Source organism: Staurois parvus, unplaced genomic scaffold (assembly GCF_062004578.1).
Source record: "Staurois parvus isolate SC_StPar_1 unplaced genomic scaffold, SC_StPar_1.0 ptg000475l, whole genome shotgun sequence".
Taxonomy (NCBI): domain Eukaryota; kingdom Metazoa; phylum Chordata; class Amphibia; order Anura; family Ranidae; genus Staurois; species Staurois parvus.
Window position 1 is genome coordinate 2,524,628 of NW_028318271.1, and position 18,579 is coordinate 2,543,206.

The 18,579-nt window shown below is 41.8% G+C and overlaps 1 protein-coding gene across 3 annotated transcripts in view; it reads right to left on the reverse strand.

Moving 5' to 3' along the window:
• Nucleotides 1-18,579, reverse strand: part of RAI14 (retinoic acid induced 14) — a 269,154-nt gene that overhangs the window by 39,831 nt on the left and 210,744 nt on the right. For all 3 annotated transcript variants that reach the window (XM_089689447.1, XM_089689445.1, XM_089689446.1), the window contains exons 7-8: nt 12,302-12,372; nt 2,426-2,532 (exon numbers count right to left, since the gene is read on the reverse strand). In XM_089689447.1, coding sequence (XP_089545573.1) covers nt 2,426-2,532; nt 12,302-12,372 — 178 coding nt within the window. The remainder of the gene's footprint in view (nt 1-2,425; nt 2,533-12,301; nt 12,373-18,579) is intronic.

The window sequence follows — 18,579 nt, forward strand, 5'->3', positions numbered from 1 at the left end:
TGTTGCATGTAGATAAATGTTTCAATCTCAAAAATCCACATACTTATTTTCCTATTTTTATCCATATATGCCTGCTTGCCTGCCAATGCCATTTTCTATTTTTAAATGAGAATTTTAGGCAGGAACACGTTCACATTCTTTGGAGCGAGTTTACTCACGGATAAAGAATGCAAAAATTCAACCGTTTCATCAGCTAGGAAGATATATGAGACCGAACAATAAGTCATCTATTTTAAACAGCCATTAATCCTTCCAAAATAAAGTGCAGACTGCCCAACTCCAACACAATCCTTTAAAAACATACCTCAAGCTGAGCGATGAAATTCCTCCTCCATGAGACAATGTGTATCTGTAAACAGTGACTGCTCATTATCTGACCCTTATCAGGGAGATGAGAGGACATGCGATCCATGGGACCGCTCAGAATGCGATATAGGGATTTTTACGTAACCTGAACTGTCGCCTACACATTTGCAGGCGTACCTCGGTTTACGAATTCTGCGGGACTTTTCGTATTGCGAGAAATTCGTAATAGAATAAGCGGTGTCCCATAGGTATGCAATGAAAACCAATTAATCCCTTCCCGGAGGTCTGAAAAAAGAAGTCTTTTACCTGTTCAAATCTCTTTATAAAGTGCACTTTAAAGGCATAGTACTGTACAGGGACATGATAAAAAATAAAATTTGCAAATGCATTGAAAACCAATTAATCCGTTCCAGAGGTCAGAAAAAAGTAAAAAAAAAAGTCTTATCAGTTCAAAACTCTTTATAAAGTGCACTTTAAAGGCATAGTACTGTACAGGGACATGATTAAAAAAAATTTTGTAAATGCCTTAAAAAACCAATTAATCTGTTCATATTGCGAAAAAAAATTGTAACCGAGGCAATATTTTCAATGGATATTTATTCCTAAATTGAAAATTACGTTAACCGAGGCGTTCGTAAACTGAGGTACACCTGTATTGGGAATCTAAAGGACAGAGGTCCTGCCACCAGACCATTCATTTCAAAAACAATCGTATTTGTACATTTCATGTATTTTTGTGCCATTTTTTTTACATATAAAAGCCTTCCATGTGTATACACTCAGCAGTCCTGAAATGGCTGCTGGGTGCCCCCATCTGGGATGTGATGTCAGCAGCCCCAGCAGACTCTGAGCTGTCATTAAACACTTGCCCCCCGCTAAGAGAACATTTACTGCTAGCGGGCGGCACAGACAGGCACTGCGACCTACAAGTACATTTTCAGGAAGGGAGAATGTTACCAGCACACCGAGGATCAATAATATAGGTCCAAACGTTTTAAACGTTTCGGAGGCTCGCAGGACCCCTTCATCAGGCATGTGCCCATGTGTTCAGGGGTCACATGACTGATGAAGGGGCCCTGTGAGACTCCGAAACGTTGCCTTGCTGTAATTATGTGAGCGTTCATTAAAACTTTTGGACCCATATTGGTGATCCTCGGTGTGCTGGTGACATTCTCCCATGCTGATTCTGTTCAGTTCCAGCCAACGGTTGCTGCAGCACTCACTTATACATACAGCCATTTTTAACGCAGGAACGTGTGCGTCTGGATTGTACACTTGCGTATTTTCAGGTACACGTGTATACCATCTGAAACACCCAGAACACCGAATACCAAACACAGAAGAGCGATCTGTGTCTTCTCCCTGAAATCAACACTGAGTTCAGGGAGAAAAGACAGCCAGATCCTGTTAGTAAAAGCAGCACACATACCCTTTTCAGGCACACAGTTAAAGTGGTTATAAGGCTAGGTTCACACCTATGCAGTTTGAGTTTGATCCATTTCTGCAGTGCATTCTGCGTTTTTGCACATGCGTTTTTGACACGTTTTTGATGCGTTTTGTGTGGTTTTTTTTTTTTTTTGTTTCTTCAACTTGTTGCTGGACAGATTAAAAGGCAAAACGCCTCAAAAACACGCTACATGCTTTTCTGGAGCTTCTCCATTGAAGTCTATAGAACCAAAAATACAAAGTTTTGCATTTAAAAAAGTCCCTGACCCTTTCCAAAAAACGCACCGGGTGAAAACGCGGAGATGTGAACCTGTCCCATAGGAAATCATGTTAAATGGACTGCTGTGCGTTTCTGCAAAACGCTGCGGAAACCGCTTACGTGTGAACCTGGGGTAAGACAGTGTCACCGGAACACTTTACATTCTAATATGTGTATGTATGAATGTAAGTTAGGGACCTTAGATTGTACACCCCTTGAGGGTTAGGGACTGATGTGAATGTACAATATATATGTAAAGTGCTGTGTAAATTGACGGCGCTATATAAGTACCTGAAATAAGTAAATAACTGTCATGGCCAGAGAAGGATCTCTCCAGCCTGCTACAGACGGCACTGTATAGTCATTATAGAATATAGAACATTCTTCCAACACGCAGAATGAAGATTTACTTACTTTCCATTCTTGTCTGGAATGTTCACATCCGCTTTATGATCCAGGAGACACTTGCAGGCTTCTAGGTGGCCGTGCTGCACTGAGATCAGCAGAGGAGTGTTCCCATCCTGTAAGATGAATAGAAGATTCAAGTGTATGAACCCAAACATTATTATTATTATACAGGATTTATTATGTGCCAGCAGTTTGCTCAGCGCTTTACAATAATAAAGGGAGACAATACAGCAACAATACAGTTCCATACAAGAGGGTTAGGAAGGCTCTGCTCCTTGGAGCTTACAATCTAGGAGACATACATGTCCTATACTGCAACCTACCAATCCTTACAGGTGGTGGCTGAATTAGTTTTCCTATTTTAATTGTTTCCCCCCTCTATTTTCACCTGGTGATCCCTCCAGTAAGGCCCTTTTCACATGGGTGGAGAGCTTTATTGCTCCTCTGAAAAGCAATCCTTGGTGGATCGTTTTTCAGAGGCAGCTGAGTAGCAGTTTGCAGGTGTTCAAGAAGCAATACTACCATCTGGTCCTAGGGGATTTTAATGTTGAAATACCAATCCACAACCACATTGCCAATGTTTGGCACAGTGCAGTCCCAGTGACTTCATTGGGCATGTTTGGCAAGTGGGACCACCTACCAAATGCAACATGCCAAGTTAAATTCGGAACACAAATCATGTGAACGGACCCGAATAGCTGCATGTTAATTTGAAGGCAGGCAATCAGGAAGGGGTAAAAATACAAATTATTATTATTATACAGGATTTATATAGCGCCAACAGTTTGCTCAGCGCTTTACAATATAATGGGAGACAATACAGCAACAATACAGTTCAATACAAGAGGGATAGGAGGGCCTGCTCCTTGGAGCTTACAATCTAGGAGATCAACCACTTGTTTTTACTGCCCCTTTGTTACCTGTTTGAACTAAGCATAACCGAATTCCTGTTCTAGGGTGGTAATGTTTAGTCCGTTACTGTACCGGTGGAGGAGGTGAGTTATCACCCTAGGGCAAAGAGTGTTGCAAATACAGAGTATCTCCTGTTTCCTCATGTGCATAACATAGTGGGGAGGTGTTCTGTAGTCCACGTAGCTGTAAACAATGCAACTTCTAACACCCATAACAGGCAGAGTGTACGGAAAATTATCAGCTCACTAGATTTCTGGCAGGATCGTTGCTAGGATCTACACATATGATATGATATGTTTTGAGGAAGAACCCCAATTACATAACCAATGACAAGCACAAGCATCAAATAACCTTTATGAAATATAATAGAATTTTGTTCACCGACAGCAATGTGAAGCCCATATCCCTGGAGCCTAACACGTTACATTTCACTGCCATCACCGCAAATGCAGGGTGGGATCAGGGGGTTATATTTTTAACTTTCACTGCCACTGACACCAATGTTGGGGGTTATCACTGCATCCACTGACACGAATGCTGTGGGCTATTATTGCATCCACTGACACCAATGCTGTGGGCTATTATTGCATCCACTGACACCAATGCTGTGGGCTATTACTGCATCCACTGACACCAATGTTTAGAGTCAATATTGCATTCATTGACACCAATACTAGGGGTTATCACTGTGCCACTGACACCAATTTTGGGAGTTATTACTGCATCCACTGACACCAATGCTGGGGGTTATCACTATGTCTACTGAAACCAATGCTGGAGATTATTATCACATCCACTGACACCAATATGGGTGGAGTTATTATTGTGTCCACTGGCATCAATGATGGGGGTTACCACTATGTCCACTAACACCAATGCTGGAGGCTATTATTACATACACTGACACCAATGCAAGGTGTTATTATTGCATACAGCTAAACCAATGTTGGGAGTTATTATTGCATTCACTGACACCAATACTGGGGGTTATCAGTGTGTACACTGGCACCAATGTTGGGATTTATTACTGCATCTACTGACACCAATACTGGGAATTATTATCGCATTCACTGACACCAATGCTGGAGGTTATTATCGCATCCACTGACACCAATGCTGGAGGTTATTATCGCATCCACTGACACCAATGCTGGAGGTTATTATCGCATCCACTGACACCAATGCTGGAGGTTATTATCGCATCCACTGACACCAATGCTGGAGGTTATTATCGCATCCACTGACACCAATGCTGGAGGTTTTTATCGCATCCACTGACACCAATGCTGGAGGTTATTATCGCATCCACTGACACCAATGCTGGAGGTTATTATCGCATCCACTGACACCAATGCTTGAGGTTATTATCATATCCACTGACACCAATGCTGGAGGTTATTATCACATCCACTGACACCAATGCTGGGGGTTATTATCGCATCCACTGACACCAATGCTGAAGGTTATTATCGCATCCACTGACACCAATGCTGGAGGTTATTATCATATCCACTGACACCAATGATGGAGGTTATTATCACATCCACTGACACCAATGCTGGTGGTTAATATCGCATCCACTGACACCAATGCTGGAGGTTATTATTGCATCCACTGACACCAATGCTGGAGGTTATTATCGCGTCCACTGATACCAATGCTGGGGGTTATTATCGCATCCACTGACACCAATGCTGGAGGTTATTATTGCATCCACTGACACCAATGCTGGAGGTTATTATCGCGTCCACTGACACCAATGCTGGGGGTTATTATCGCATCCACTGACACCAATGCAGGAGTTTATTATTACATCCATTGACACCAATGCTGGAGGTTATTATCGCATCCACTGACACCAATGCTGGGGTTATTGTACTCTAAATTTTTCATTATGCAAGAAATGCAGAAAGGCCAAAACTCTATAGCACTGAGGTGCAAACATGCTCTGCTATTGTGAGGTTGCATTAGAGGTTCTCTAAAATGTTTAAGTTGACCACCACTGGCCTACATAGACACCTATGTCACCCTTATCCTGGTGTACCCCGTCTTTGATTTCACGGCTGGTTTATGCATATTAGTTATTAGGTAGATTGTACATTGTAACCTTCACTAAAAGCCTATATTTAATGGAATCCTAAATGACACCATGAAGAGTACGTCTGGCACTGGTGAGAAGACAAAAGCTGAACTGGCAGCCGGTCATTATCCTGATGAGTAGGATAAGTCCTATCTTACACAGCACAAAGAGGAGGATAAGAGGACAGGAAAGGAGATAGCAGAGCGGATAATACTGGAGAGGAGGCCAGGATGCCAGCCTGAGATTCCAAGCTTCTTATCTAATTATGGAATAACTCCGCTGACGAAGCAAAGCCGTATAAGAAGCCACCCAGGGCTGCCAAAGGGTGACCAGATGTCTCTAATTTCTAAGAGGGTTCCTGTTGTTACATGGCTGTCTCCAGCTAAATATGGCCCCAATTGTGCTTCTGGGAACAAAGAAGTCTCATTATGGATAGAAAATGTAGTGAGATTGTAGCGTGTCTTTTCATTGTTACCTTTTGAAGACAACCTAAAACTTTCTTGGCATTTTAACGTGTGCTAAATCCAAATACATTGCTAACAGCATGCGGAAGCTGAAAGCTTGCAGTGCCCCCCACTCCTGAAATGCAAGGGTTAAATTCTCATTAATGTGTCACTAACCTCCAGTTTAAAAAAAATTATATTCATGTATGTATTCCTACCACTGCCAGAATACAATGACACAGCAGGGAGGTTTCCCCCATCCATCTTGCTTGTGTGGATGGGGGAATCCAGGGCTTTTTTCAGCGGAAACGAGAGGGAACGCAGTTCTGGTACCTCCAGCACTGAATGTATATACAGTAATGGCAAGGGGTGCTGGGGTGTGCTGGAGGGTCTAGTGATGCTGTCTGCTGGGGGATCTATATTTGCATGGTGAACTATTGTTGCTAGGTAGGTCTATTGTTGTTGGTAGGGATATATTATTGCTGTAAGGGATCTACTGTTGATGGGGGGTCTATTGTTGCTGGGTAGGTCTATTGTTGCTGGTAGGGATATATTATTGGTGGAAGAGATCTACTGTTGATGGGGGGTCGATTGTTGCAGGGTATGTCTGTTGTTGCTGGTGGGGGATATATTATTGTTGGAATGGATCTACTGTTGAATGGGGTTTATTTTTGCTGGCTGCTGGAGAGTCTATTGATGTTGGCTGCTGTGAGATCTATTATTACTGCTGGGGGTATATTGTTGCTGGGTAGGTCTATTGTTGCCGGTGGGGATATATTATTGCTGGAAGGGATCTACTGTTGATGGGGGTCTATTTTTGCTGGGTAGGTCTGTTGTTGCTGGTGGGGGATATATTATTGCTGGAACGGATCTACTGTTGAGGGGGGGGATGTTTTTGTTGGCTGCTGGGAGATCTGTTATTACTGCTGGGGGTCTATTGTTGGTGGGGTGGAATTTTTATGTTTTGGGGGGCCTATTGCTGCTGGCTACAGGGGATCTATTTTACTGCTTTTCTTGTTATCATTAACAAATTCCATACAAATTCCACAAAATGATACTTGGCCATGTATTCTCTATAAAGGGATAGTACTGGGAGGTGGGTAGGGGGAGGAACCAAGGGACGGTGCTCAGAGGTGGGTAGGGGGAGGAACCAAGGGACGGTGCTCAGAGGTGGGTAGGGGGAGGAACCAAGGGACGGTGCTCAGAGGTGGGTAGGGGGAGGAACCAAGGGACGGTGCTCAGTGGTGGGTAGAGGGGAGGATACAAGAAGTGATTTCGAATGGAGGAGTTCCTGCATCTATTCTCTGAGAAAAAAAAGCCCTTGGGGAATCCATTCAGTTGTTTTCGATCAACTGGTTGGCTGACCGAATAAAAATCGCTGATCCATCTCTGGGCAGCTTTAGTCTTTTTGGTGCTAGCTACACAAATGTGGCCTAATAAAGCGGCTGATGTCCACGGCAAACCAACAATTCGTAGCTGCAGTACCGTTTCCATTTTTAAATGCGTTTTAGTGCCTTAGGTGGCCCATAGAGTTCAATGGCATGGAACATGAATTTTGATGTGTTGCCAACAACAATGGCTGCTAACCCTATTCACTCTGAATTCTAAATTCAAAAATGCAGGTTGAAGCATGACACCACACATACAAGGTGGTATCAAGACGTTTCAAGACTAGTTTTGTAACACGCCAACAGATGGCAGCACAAGGCTGCACGCACAGGGAGCACCGACCTCCAAAAGTCAGTGTGCTAAAAGACATCATCCTGTGTACATCGGGAGCTGTGCAACTGGTGCTAATCTGGCCACATGCGTTACCACATCTGCTATTTCATCATGGACAGCAAGTTACAACAAAGAGCAAGTGTGAATTTGAGAGTGAAAACTGTACATGAAGGATGGGTCATCCACGCACGCCGACAGAGTTCTGACAGACTTCAATGCGGTGCGGAGTCAGCAGCCTGGGGACGAACTTGGTGCATGTTCAAATCACACATGAGGATTGCCTGGATTGTTCCGTATGACACACCGACAATGGCAGCAATTTTGTGGATTGTTCTCATCATTTCACGTTTGCTCTTTGTTTTAACTTGCTGTCCATGATGAAATAGCAGATGTGGTAATAAATGTGGTCAGAACAGCACCGGTTGTACAGCTCCCAGTGTACACAGGATGATGTCTTTTGGCACACTGACTTATGAAGTTTGGTGCTCCCTGTGACTGTACGTGCAGCCTTGTGCTGCCATCTGTTGGTGTGTTACAAAGCTAGACTCGAATATTTTTGATACCGCCTCATACCTATCACTACAAATAAATGCACCTCTATACACGTACATAGATCTACATGGGCCCTAAAAATTTCTGTAGCTGCTACAAAATTGCTGGTGTGCCATTCAACTTTCTTTGCCTCAGCTCCCATAAAAAAGTGTCCTGCAACTTCCCAGCATGCACTGCTACTCTCCTGAGGCTGCTGTGAATCGCACACCACTGTATACTGCAGGACTGTCAGTCTGAATCAGGATAGGGAAACTCAAAAAAAAACGTCTTACTCTACAGATGTGTACAGATCACCCATGATGACCACAGAATTGGAAAAAGTCGTTGGTGCTCGATGACAGAAAGCAGAGAATCATGAAAGTAATGAAGAATGCAAAGCAATTATGTCCCAGATGTCACAAAAGTGAAGACACATGAAATCAAATCCGGTATTTAGAAAACTTTCCTGCAGATTTAGGGCAGAATAGACAGCAGAAATATTCCACATTAACATTAAAACCCGGCTTAAGTCAGTTTAGTTTGGAACCAGTTTGGCAATGCAGACGTGCGGGCCATGTGTGATAATCTCCAGTGCACGTGCTCCAACATTGCTTTCAGTACTTTCAGCTAAATCTATTACCAAATAACTAATCCCATTGTATACAAAGCCGGCTGTATTATATAATAAGCAGAGTGTAACCGGAGCCCTGCGCATGGCGATCGATGACACGCTCAAGTGGAAGATCCACAGCGACTGCTGTATGCTGGTTACTGCATCAGAAACATAGAAAACATCCCACTGGTCCTACCTCCTTGTAAAGAAAACTCAAAGTGTTATGCAGGCCATAGACGGTTCGTTTATGGGCCGATTTTTCATCCGAAAAACGAAACATCGGTCGTTCTGCTGCCACCAATGATTGCGAAAATTGGCCGTTTTGCGCACATTTTCCAGCATGGCTGATAAAAGAAATGAGGAGGAACTGCGAAAATTAGCAGATGACATTGGCCCACTAACAGTGCGAAAATCGGCCGATTATTCTTTCGGACGGAAAATCGGACGATAAACGAACCGTCTATGGCCTGCATTAGTCCTCACATACGCACTGGACTTTTTTAAAGTGGCTGTTTTTGGCTTTTTGGTGTTTTTTTTTCTACAGCCAGTAAACTCCACAGCATGTTATCCTATGTGCCCATGCACATATAGGCTTTAACCACTTCCCGACCGCCCTATAGCCGAAACACTGCTACAGGGCGGCAAGGGGTGTGCAAAATCACGTGTATATATATATATATATATATATATATATATATATATATATACGTGATTTTGCATTTCCAGGTAGGGGGCTCACCTGTCGATCACCAATCTTGGCCTTTGATTCCTCACCAACACCTGGCGATCACCGAGTATTGTAAAAGGTAATAAATAGTAATAAATAGCGTTATCCAGGGTTCAGATAAGCTGCTAGAACACCAAAAAGGCAACCAAGAACAGACCTTCCAATCAATAAATAAAGGTGCAGCGCTAGATATGTATAAAAATTTGACAAAATGGAATAAAAACATAAAACATAGAATGTATGGTAGCAATATAATCAAGTGCAAAAATAGTGCAAAATTGTCAATCACACTGTGGTGAAATTAAGTGGATAAATGTCCCAAATAGCTGAAAAATTGCCCACGTGGGGATCCAATAGATCCTAATAGAGTGCGTGGGGGCGAGAGTCCAGTGTGCCACACAGTGGATATAATATGAAGAATGCGCACTCACCAGAAGTGCGTCAAACATGCGCATGTGAGATTTTCCTGTCTCATCAGGTATTGGTCATCTACTGCTAAAACAGGGTCAGGATCATACACCATCCAATCTCCTCTAGGATAGGTACTCCAAAAGCCTTATTACATGTCACCGTCAAGGGTCCCTTTAAGCAGGTTCTGTAAGTGGGAACTCTCAGTGAAGAGAGCCCAATAAGGGACACCACATAGCGTAATACCGTAGACACTGAGTTTATTGCTTAAGGAGTAACAGATCAATATACAGGAAAGTGGTGAAGATAAAAACACTGACCATATGTGATTCAGGATGGCCACCAGCGGTGGTCAGACATCCAATAACTGTAGCGTCACCCCCGACGCGTTTCGTGCGATGCACATCATCATAGGGTGCTGGGCTTACAGGAGATCACCGAGTATCAACAACGGGGGAGAGACCTGTATGTAAACAACACAGATCTCTCCCCTGTCAGCTCCGGCACTTTGCTTTGTATGGCTCTGCAGAGCCATACAAAGCAGTGTGCTTACAGTGTAAAGAACTCACACAGCACACATAGTAAAACAGCCAACAGTTAACCCTTTGATCGCCCCACATGTTAACCCTTTCCTGCCCAGTGCCATTAGTACAGTGTCAGTGCTTTTTATTAGCACTGATCACTCTGTTGATGTCACTGGGGATGTCAATGCCAATTAGTCAGTCCCCCCCCAGTGTCAGAATGTCTGCCACAGTCCCGCAATAAGTTGCTGATCGCTGCCATTACTAGTATATGTATAAAAAAAATATTCCAGTATCTATACTGCCATTTGTAGGCGCTATAACTTTCACATAAACCAATTTACACATATTTGGAATTTTTTTTTTAGCAAAGACATGTAGCAGAATACATTTTGGCCTACATTTATGACGAAATTAGATTTTTTTTATTTTTTGACTGGACATGTTTAATAGCATTTCTAAAAATTTTCATTCTTTTTTTTTTTGTAGCGCAAAACATAAAAACTGCACAGGCGACCAAATACCAAAAGAAAGCTCTATTTGTGTGAAAAAAGGACATACATTTACTTTGGGTGCAGTGTTGCATTGTCAGTTAAAGTAACGCAGCGCCATATCGTAAAAGATGGCCTGGTCAGGAAGGGTAAATGCTCTGGAGGGTAAGGGGTTAATTAGCGGTTCTTGGCACGGACGTCTTTTGACTGGAAACAAAACCCAGAACTAGTCGGTTTCTAGAGAATTTTTAGCTGTAAAAACATTCTAATGCTGGTAAACCCGGAAAAATGAGGCAAACCGTTGTTTTAAGACCTTTTTTTGAGCAAAAATTATTTTTTTTGGTTTAAAAACCGCTAAAAATGCAAACGCAGAAAAAACACATAAAAAACGCAGAAAACCGCGGCTAAACACTAATGCAGAAACGCTAAAAAACTCATGGTTTTAATTCAAGTTTACAAAGCTATCGTTACCAGCGTTATTAACACGCCCAGTGTGCATGGAGCCTAAAACTCTCGAATTGATGTGTGTACGCAGCAGCTGCTGGTCTCGGGAAAGATTTTATGGAGGCTCTGGACGCTGTCCAGCCACCTTACAACCGTGAGCATGTGACCTTAACTTTAGTGTGTGCTAAAGGTTCACTTTAAATTGTATCTAAACCCAAGAACAAAATGAAATATATCTAAATCTGAGAACAAAAATGTAATATATTGCAGCTTAACAGTCCTTAAATGTGGTGGCTGCATTTGTTTTCTTTTATTTAAAGGGCCAGTTCATTTTTCCTGCATTTTCTCATAAAACCTCCTATGAGTGCCAGGATGCTCAGCTCATTATTATTATTATACAGTATTTATATAGCGCCAACAGTTCGCTCAGCGCTGTACATTATAATGGGAGACAGTACACAAGACAGTACAGTAACAATACAGTGCAATACACGAGGGGTTCGAGGGCCCTGCTCCTTGGAGCTTACAATCTAGGAGGGAGAGGATAGTGGTACAGGAGGAAATAGCTGTGGGGGATGGAGTGGTAGGAAGAGTGGAGGCGGGGTAGGCTTCCCTGAAGAGGTGGGTGATCAGGGTGCGCCTAAAGGTGAGGAGGGTAGGCGACAGTCTGATGGATTGGGGTAGTGAGTTCCAGAGGATGGGGGAAGCTCTGGAGAAGTCCTGGAGTCGGGCATGGGAGGAGTAGACCAGGGAACTAGAGAGTAGGAGGTCTTGTGAGCAGCGGAGAGGCCCAGACGCCGGGAGGCCGCACATTTGTGTGCGGTCGGCGTGAAGAGGTTAATCAGAGAGCTTTCGTCCCTCTCACCATAATTGGTCTGCTTTTATCAGAAGGAAGCAATGCCAGCCTTTTTCATGGGATTCAAATTTAGGATGAAATTCAGCCTACAAAGTGCAAATGTAATGTACTTTTAGTAAATAAATTATTCTTACCGAATCTTTGACGTTCAGAAGACATTTGTTGTCACACAAGAGTTGCAGCATTGGGAGGTTGCCGTAAGCAGCTGGTGAAAAAAAAAATGTTGTAGTCAGCAATCTATGCACTACATTATTATTATTATAATACAGGATTTATATCGCGCCAACAGTTTGCTCAGCGCTTTACACAATAATCACATGTAGTGATAGCCCTATACTGACTTCTTACACATTATTTTTGCTCCACTATCTGCTCATATGGTGTTCCTCATTTGGTGGTCTTATAATGATGATACAGGATTTATATAGTGCTAACGATTTATGCAGTATTTTACAATAAAAAAGGGAAACCGTAGAGTTGCAATACAACTGAATACAAGAGGGTTAGGAGGACCCTGCCCATGTAGGCATACACTCTAAAGCTGGCCATACACATGTAGATTTTCGGCCAAGAATATAGGTAAGAAAAGTCGTACGAAAATTCTTTGCACATTCGATGGATGGATGAATGATGTTCAAAAATTGTCTTTTGCTTTTAATATTCGATTTTAAAATGAATGTAATGTCTGAACGATAACCACATAAACTGGACGAATATTCGTTTGATCGAGAAAAGTTTTCCTTCCTGTCCCTTTGAATTTTTCTGTCACTGCTGTCGAAAAAGAACATTGATTTGACCCCACTAACGATCAGAAAATCAAACGGATATTCTTGAAACAAATATTCTCGGCTGAAAATCTACACATGTATGGCCAGCCTTAAGGTCCTTTCACATGGGCGGACTCGAGTAGCGGATTTGCTTGCTCAGCGGGGGATCTCTCTGCTGATCCCCGCTGAGCAAGTGGATGACAGGTCTGTGTCCGCTCCACTGCTGCAGAGCAGACACAAAGCTGCTCACTCTCCTCAATGGGCAGTTGGATGAAAACGGACCGCCTGTTTGCTTCCATCCGACCCAATCTGACGGACGGAAGGGGAATTGGATCCCCATACGTCCCTTTTTTGCAAGTCGGATCAGACTGAATGTTGGCGGGTGTAAACGGTCCATTTACACCCGCCGCTCCATAGAGGAGAATGGAGGTTCCGATTGCGTCCACCTCAAAAACGGGCAGGCGGACCCGTTCGGAATGTCCATGTGAAAGAGCCCTTAGAGTCCTTTCACCCAGGCGTTCCGGTTTTTCCATCAGTTCAGTCACATTTTTTCAAAGAAAAAACAGATCAATTTTCATCAGTTCCTTGTCATTTTCTCGACAGTTTTTAACATCCTTTACCAATGCAAAAACAGATGCAAAAACAAACTGTATGTCCGTTTACATCCATTTTTTGTCCGTTCCGTTTTTTTTTATGGAAGAAAAATAGGGGTGTCTTCCGTTCACAAAAACAGATGTTAACAAATACGGACATGTACGGATGTCCGTATTTGATCATCCGATTAAATCCACTAATCCATAGAAATACATGGGGGTCTGTTTTTCATCTGTAAATGGACAGATGAAAAACTGACATACGGAGAGTCCATGTGAAAGGACCCTAAAAAGGAGGGGGGGCAAATTATACAAAAAAGAAATGACAATATTGGAGATTTACTAAAACTGGAGCACTCAGAATTTGGTACAGCTGTGCATGGTAGCCAATCAGCTTCTAACTTCAGCTTGTTCAATTAAACTTTGACAATAAAACCTGGAAGCTGATTGGTTTCTATGCAGAGCACCACCAGATTTTGCACTCTCCAGTTTTAGTAAATCTTCCCCATTGAGTTCATGACGAAAGAAAAGTTCAATTTTTAAAAGTGGTATAGGCTTTCTCGAAGAGATGAATTTTCAGGAATCAGCTAAAAGTACAAGATAGCTTGATAGATTGGATTAGAGAGCTCCAGAGGATGAGAGATGCTCTGAAGAAGTCCTGAATGCAAGAATGGGAGGAGGTGTAATGCAGCCTTTTTAGATACCAACAGGGTTTTTTTTTTAGTAACAAACTGGAGAGTGCAAAAAGCGGTGCAGCTCTGCACTGAATCCAATCAGCTTCCAGGTTTTGTTGTCAAAGCCTAATTGAAATTAGAATTTTAATGACAGCTGAAATTAGAAGTGGATTGGCTACCATGCACGGCTGCACCAGATTTTGCACTCTCCAGTTTTAGTAAATCTACCCCATAGTGTTTAGCATAGAATTCCCTTTGTGGCACATTCCTCAAGCTGGATTTACAAACTGCAATTGTTTTTAAAGCTAAATCTGAGTTAAACGCTGTCTAATCCCACGTGTTTTCTTACTGAAATCTGGTCTTTTGTCTATTTCTTTCAGTTCTGTTTAGTAATACAGCTTGAAATGATTCCTGTACTTTTGTAGGAGTTTTCTGTGGCAAAGACCGGTCACTGCTGCTCTCTCTTCTTGTGCAGGTTGACTGGTCTAGTATTCACCTCCTCTTTTAGTTTTCTGCAGGCAGCCTGTGGTGGGTGGGGCCTGCTGGGTCACTCCCACAGGTCTACTCTCTATACAAGCTATGTGCAGTACAGTGATGATGTCACTGCTACTTTTACAGGGTAATATCTAAGTTAGCATAGACATTTGGTGCACACAAAGTACACAAAGTGGGTTTATATCCTTCACGGCTACTAAGTATTGAACACATCACCATTTTTAAATATATTTCTAAAGGTGCTATTGACATGGTAGTGGCCGGTTTATGGTGAAATTATGTTTTTTCCTCTTCTGGATTATGGCCCCAACAGTGCTCACTGGAACATTCAGAAGTTTAGAAATCCTTCTGTAACCAATGCCATCAGTATGTTTTGCAACAATAAGGTTGTGAAGGTCTTGAGAGAGCTCTTTGCTTTTACCCATCATGAGATGTTTGTGGGACACCTTGGCAATGAGACACCCTTTTATAGGCCATCAGTTGAGACTGAACCAGCTGATATTAATTTTCAATGACAAGAAGCAGGATTGCTTTGTAATTACTGATAGATTTCAGCTTGTTTCTTGGCTTTCCATGCCTTTTTGCACCTCCCTTTTTTCATGTGTTCAATACTTTTTCCCAGTGTCATTCCATTTTATTGCACATAACTTAATTTCTGAACTTATTTGTTTTGATTTCTTTGTATGTATGGATTGTGTGGGTTATTACCAACATGTGGTGAAAATTTCATGTCAATAGCACCTTTAGAAATATATTTACAGATGTGTTCAATACTTATTTTACCCGCTGTATATATTTAATACACAACTTCACTATTTTCTGTATTTTTTACTGCCCCATCACTTGTTCCAGCACTGCGCCCGTCTGTAGTGGTCTGTCCTCTCTCCCCACTCTCACAGGCTTTGCTGAGGCAGCAGAAGCCATTGGCTCCTGTTGCTGTCAGTCAAATCCAGTGCTTATTGGAACAGGGGGCGGGACAAAGCTTTGCGGTCCGTGTCTATGGACGCAGGAAGCATGGCTCAGGATTGCGCCAGTGTTCTGCTATGGGGGCATTTGCAGAAGAAGAGGTGCCAGGATGACCAGCAGAGAACCCCAGAAAAGGAAGTTTGGGGCTGCTCTATGCAATTCCATTACACACAGCAGGTAAGTATAATTTTTTTTTTCTTAAAACAAGACTTTTCACTTTAATTTATCAATTGATCCATTTTGGCCAATGGCACCCAGAGCAACACAATTCAATAGCACCATTGTGCCTGGATTCAGCCTTTTTATCAGAAAAATTCCCGTAAAACATCATTAAAGTATTACTATGAGGGGATATGATCTCCATGTATAATACATAAGGGGGATATGATCTCCATGTATAATACATAAGGGGGATATGATCTCCATGTATAATACATAAGGGGGATATGATCTCCATGTATAATACATAAGGGGGGATATGATCTCCATGTATAATACATAAGGGGGATATGATCTCCATGTATAATGCATAAGGAGGGGATATGATCTCCATGTATAATACATAAGGGGGGATATGATCTCCATGTATAATACATAAGGGGGATATGATCTCCATGTATAATACATAAGGGGGTAGTATGATCTCCATGTATAATACATAAGGGGGGATATGATCTCCATGTATAATACATAAGGGGGGGATATGATCTCCATGTATAATACATAAGGGGGATATGATCTCCATGTATAATACATAAGGGGGTAGTATGATCTCCATGTATAATACATAAGGGGGGATATGATCTCCATGTATAATACATAAGGGGGGATATGATCTCGATGTATAATACATAAGGGGGGATATGATCACCATGTATAATACATAAGGGGGGATATGATCATCATGTATAATACATAAGGGGGGATATGATCTCCATGTATAATACATAAGGGGGGATATGATCTACATGTATAAATACATCAGGGGGGATATGATCTCCATGTATAATACATAATGGGGGATATGATCTCCATGTATAATACATAAGGGGGGATATGATCACCATGTATAATACATAAGGGGGGATATGATCTCCATGTATAATACATAAGGGGGGATATGATCTACATGTATAAATACATAAGGGGGATATGATCTCCATGTATAATACATAAGGGGGTAGTATGATCTCCATGTATAATACATAAGGGGGGATATGATCTCCATGTATAATACAGAAGGGGGGATATGATCTACATGTATAAATACATCAGGGGGGATATGATCTCCATGTATAATACATAAGGGGAGATATGATCTCCATGTATAATACATAAGGGGGGATATGATCTCCATGTATAATACATAAGGGGGATATGATCTCCATGTATAATACATAAGGGGGATATGATCTCCATGTATAATACATAAGGGGGATATGATCTCCATGTATAATACATAAGGGGGATATGATCTCCATGTATAATACATAAGGGAGGATATGATCTCCATGTATAATACATAAGGGGGGATATGATCTCCATGTATAATACATAAGGGGAGATATGATCTCCATGTATAATACATAAGGGGGATATGATCTCCATGTATAATACATAAGGGGGATATGATCTCCATGTATAATACATAAGGGGGGATATGATCTCCATGTATAATACATAAGGGGGGATATGATCTCCATGTATAATACATAAGGGGGGATATGATCTCCATGTATAATACATAAGGGGGGATATGATCTCCATGTATAATACATAAGGGGGGATATGATCTCCATGTATAATACATAAGGAGGGGATATGATCTCCATGTATAATACATAAGGGGGGATATGATCTCCATGTATAATACATAAGGGGGATATGATCTCCATGTATAATACATAAGGGGGTAGTATGATCTCCATGTATAATACATAAGGGGGGATATGATCTCCATGTATAATACATAAGGGGGGGATATGATCTCCATGTATAATACATAAGGGGGATATGATCTCCATGTATAATACATAAGGGGGTAGTATGATCTCCATGTATAATACATAAGGGGGGATATGATCTCGATGTATAATACATAAGGGGGGATATGATCACCATGTATAATACATAAGGGGGGATATGATCACCATGTATAATACATACGGGGGGATATGATCTCCATGTATAATACATAAGGGGGGATATGATCTACATGTATAAATACATCAGGGGGGATATGATCTCCATGTATAATACATAAGGGGGGATATGATCTCCATGTATAATACATAAGGGGGGATATGATCTACATGTATAAATACATCAGGGGGGATATGATCTCCATGTATAATACATAAGGGGGGATATGATCTCCATGTATAATACATAAGGGGGGATATGATCTCCATGTATAATACATAAGGGGGGATATGATCTACATGTATAAATACATAAGGGGGATATGATCTCCATGTATAATACATAAGGGGGTAGTATGATCTCCATGTATAATACAGAAGGGGGGATATGATCTCCATGTATAATACAGAAGGGGGGATATGATCTACATGTATAAATACATCAGGGGGGATATGATCTCCATGTTTAATACATAAGGGGAGATATGATCTCCATGTATAATACATAAGGGGGGATATGATCTCCATGTATAATACATAAGGGGGATATGATCTCCATGTATAATACATAAGGGGGGATATGATCAACATGTATAAATACATCAGTGGTTCATATAGTGAACTCGGTGTAGAGTTATTCACCCTGAGGTCATCACAGAGGACAAGGGGGCACTCTTTGTGTCTGGAGGAAAAGAAATTTAATCTCCAAACACAGAAAGGTTTCTTCACAGTGAGAGCTGTCAAAATGTGGAATCGACTCCCTCAAGAGTTGGTTC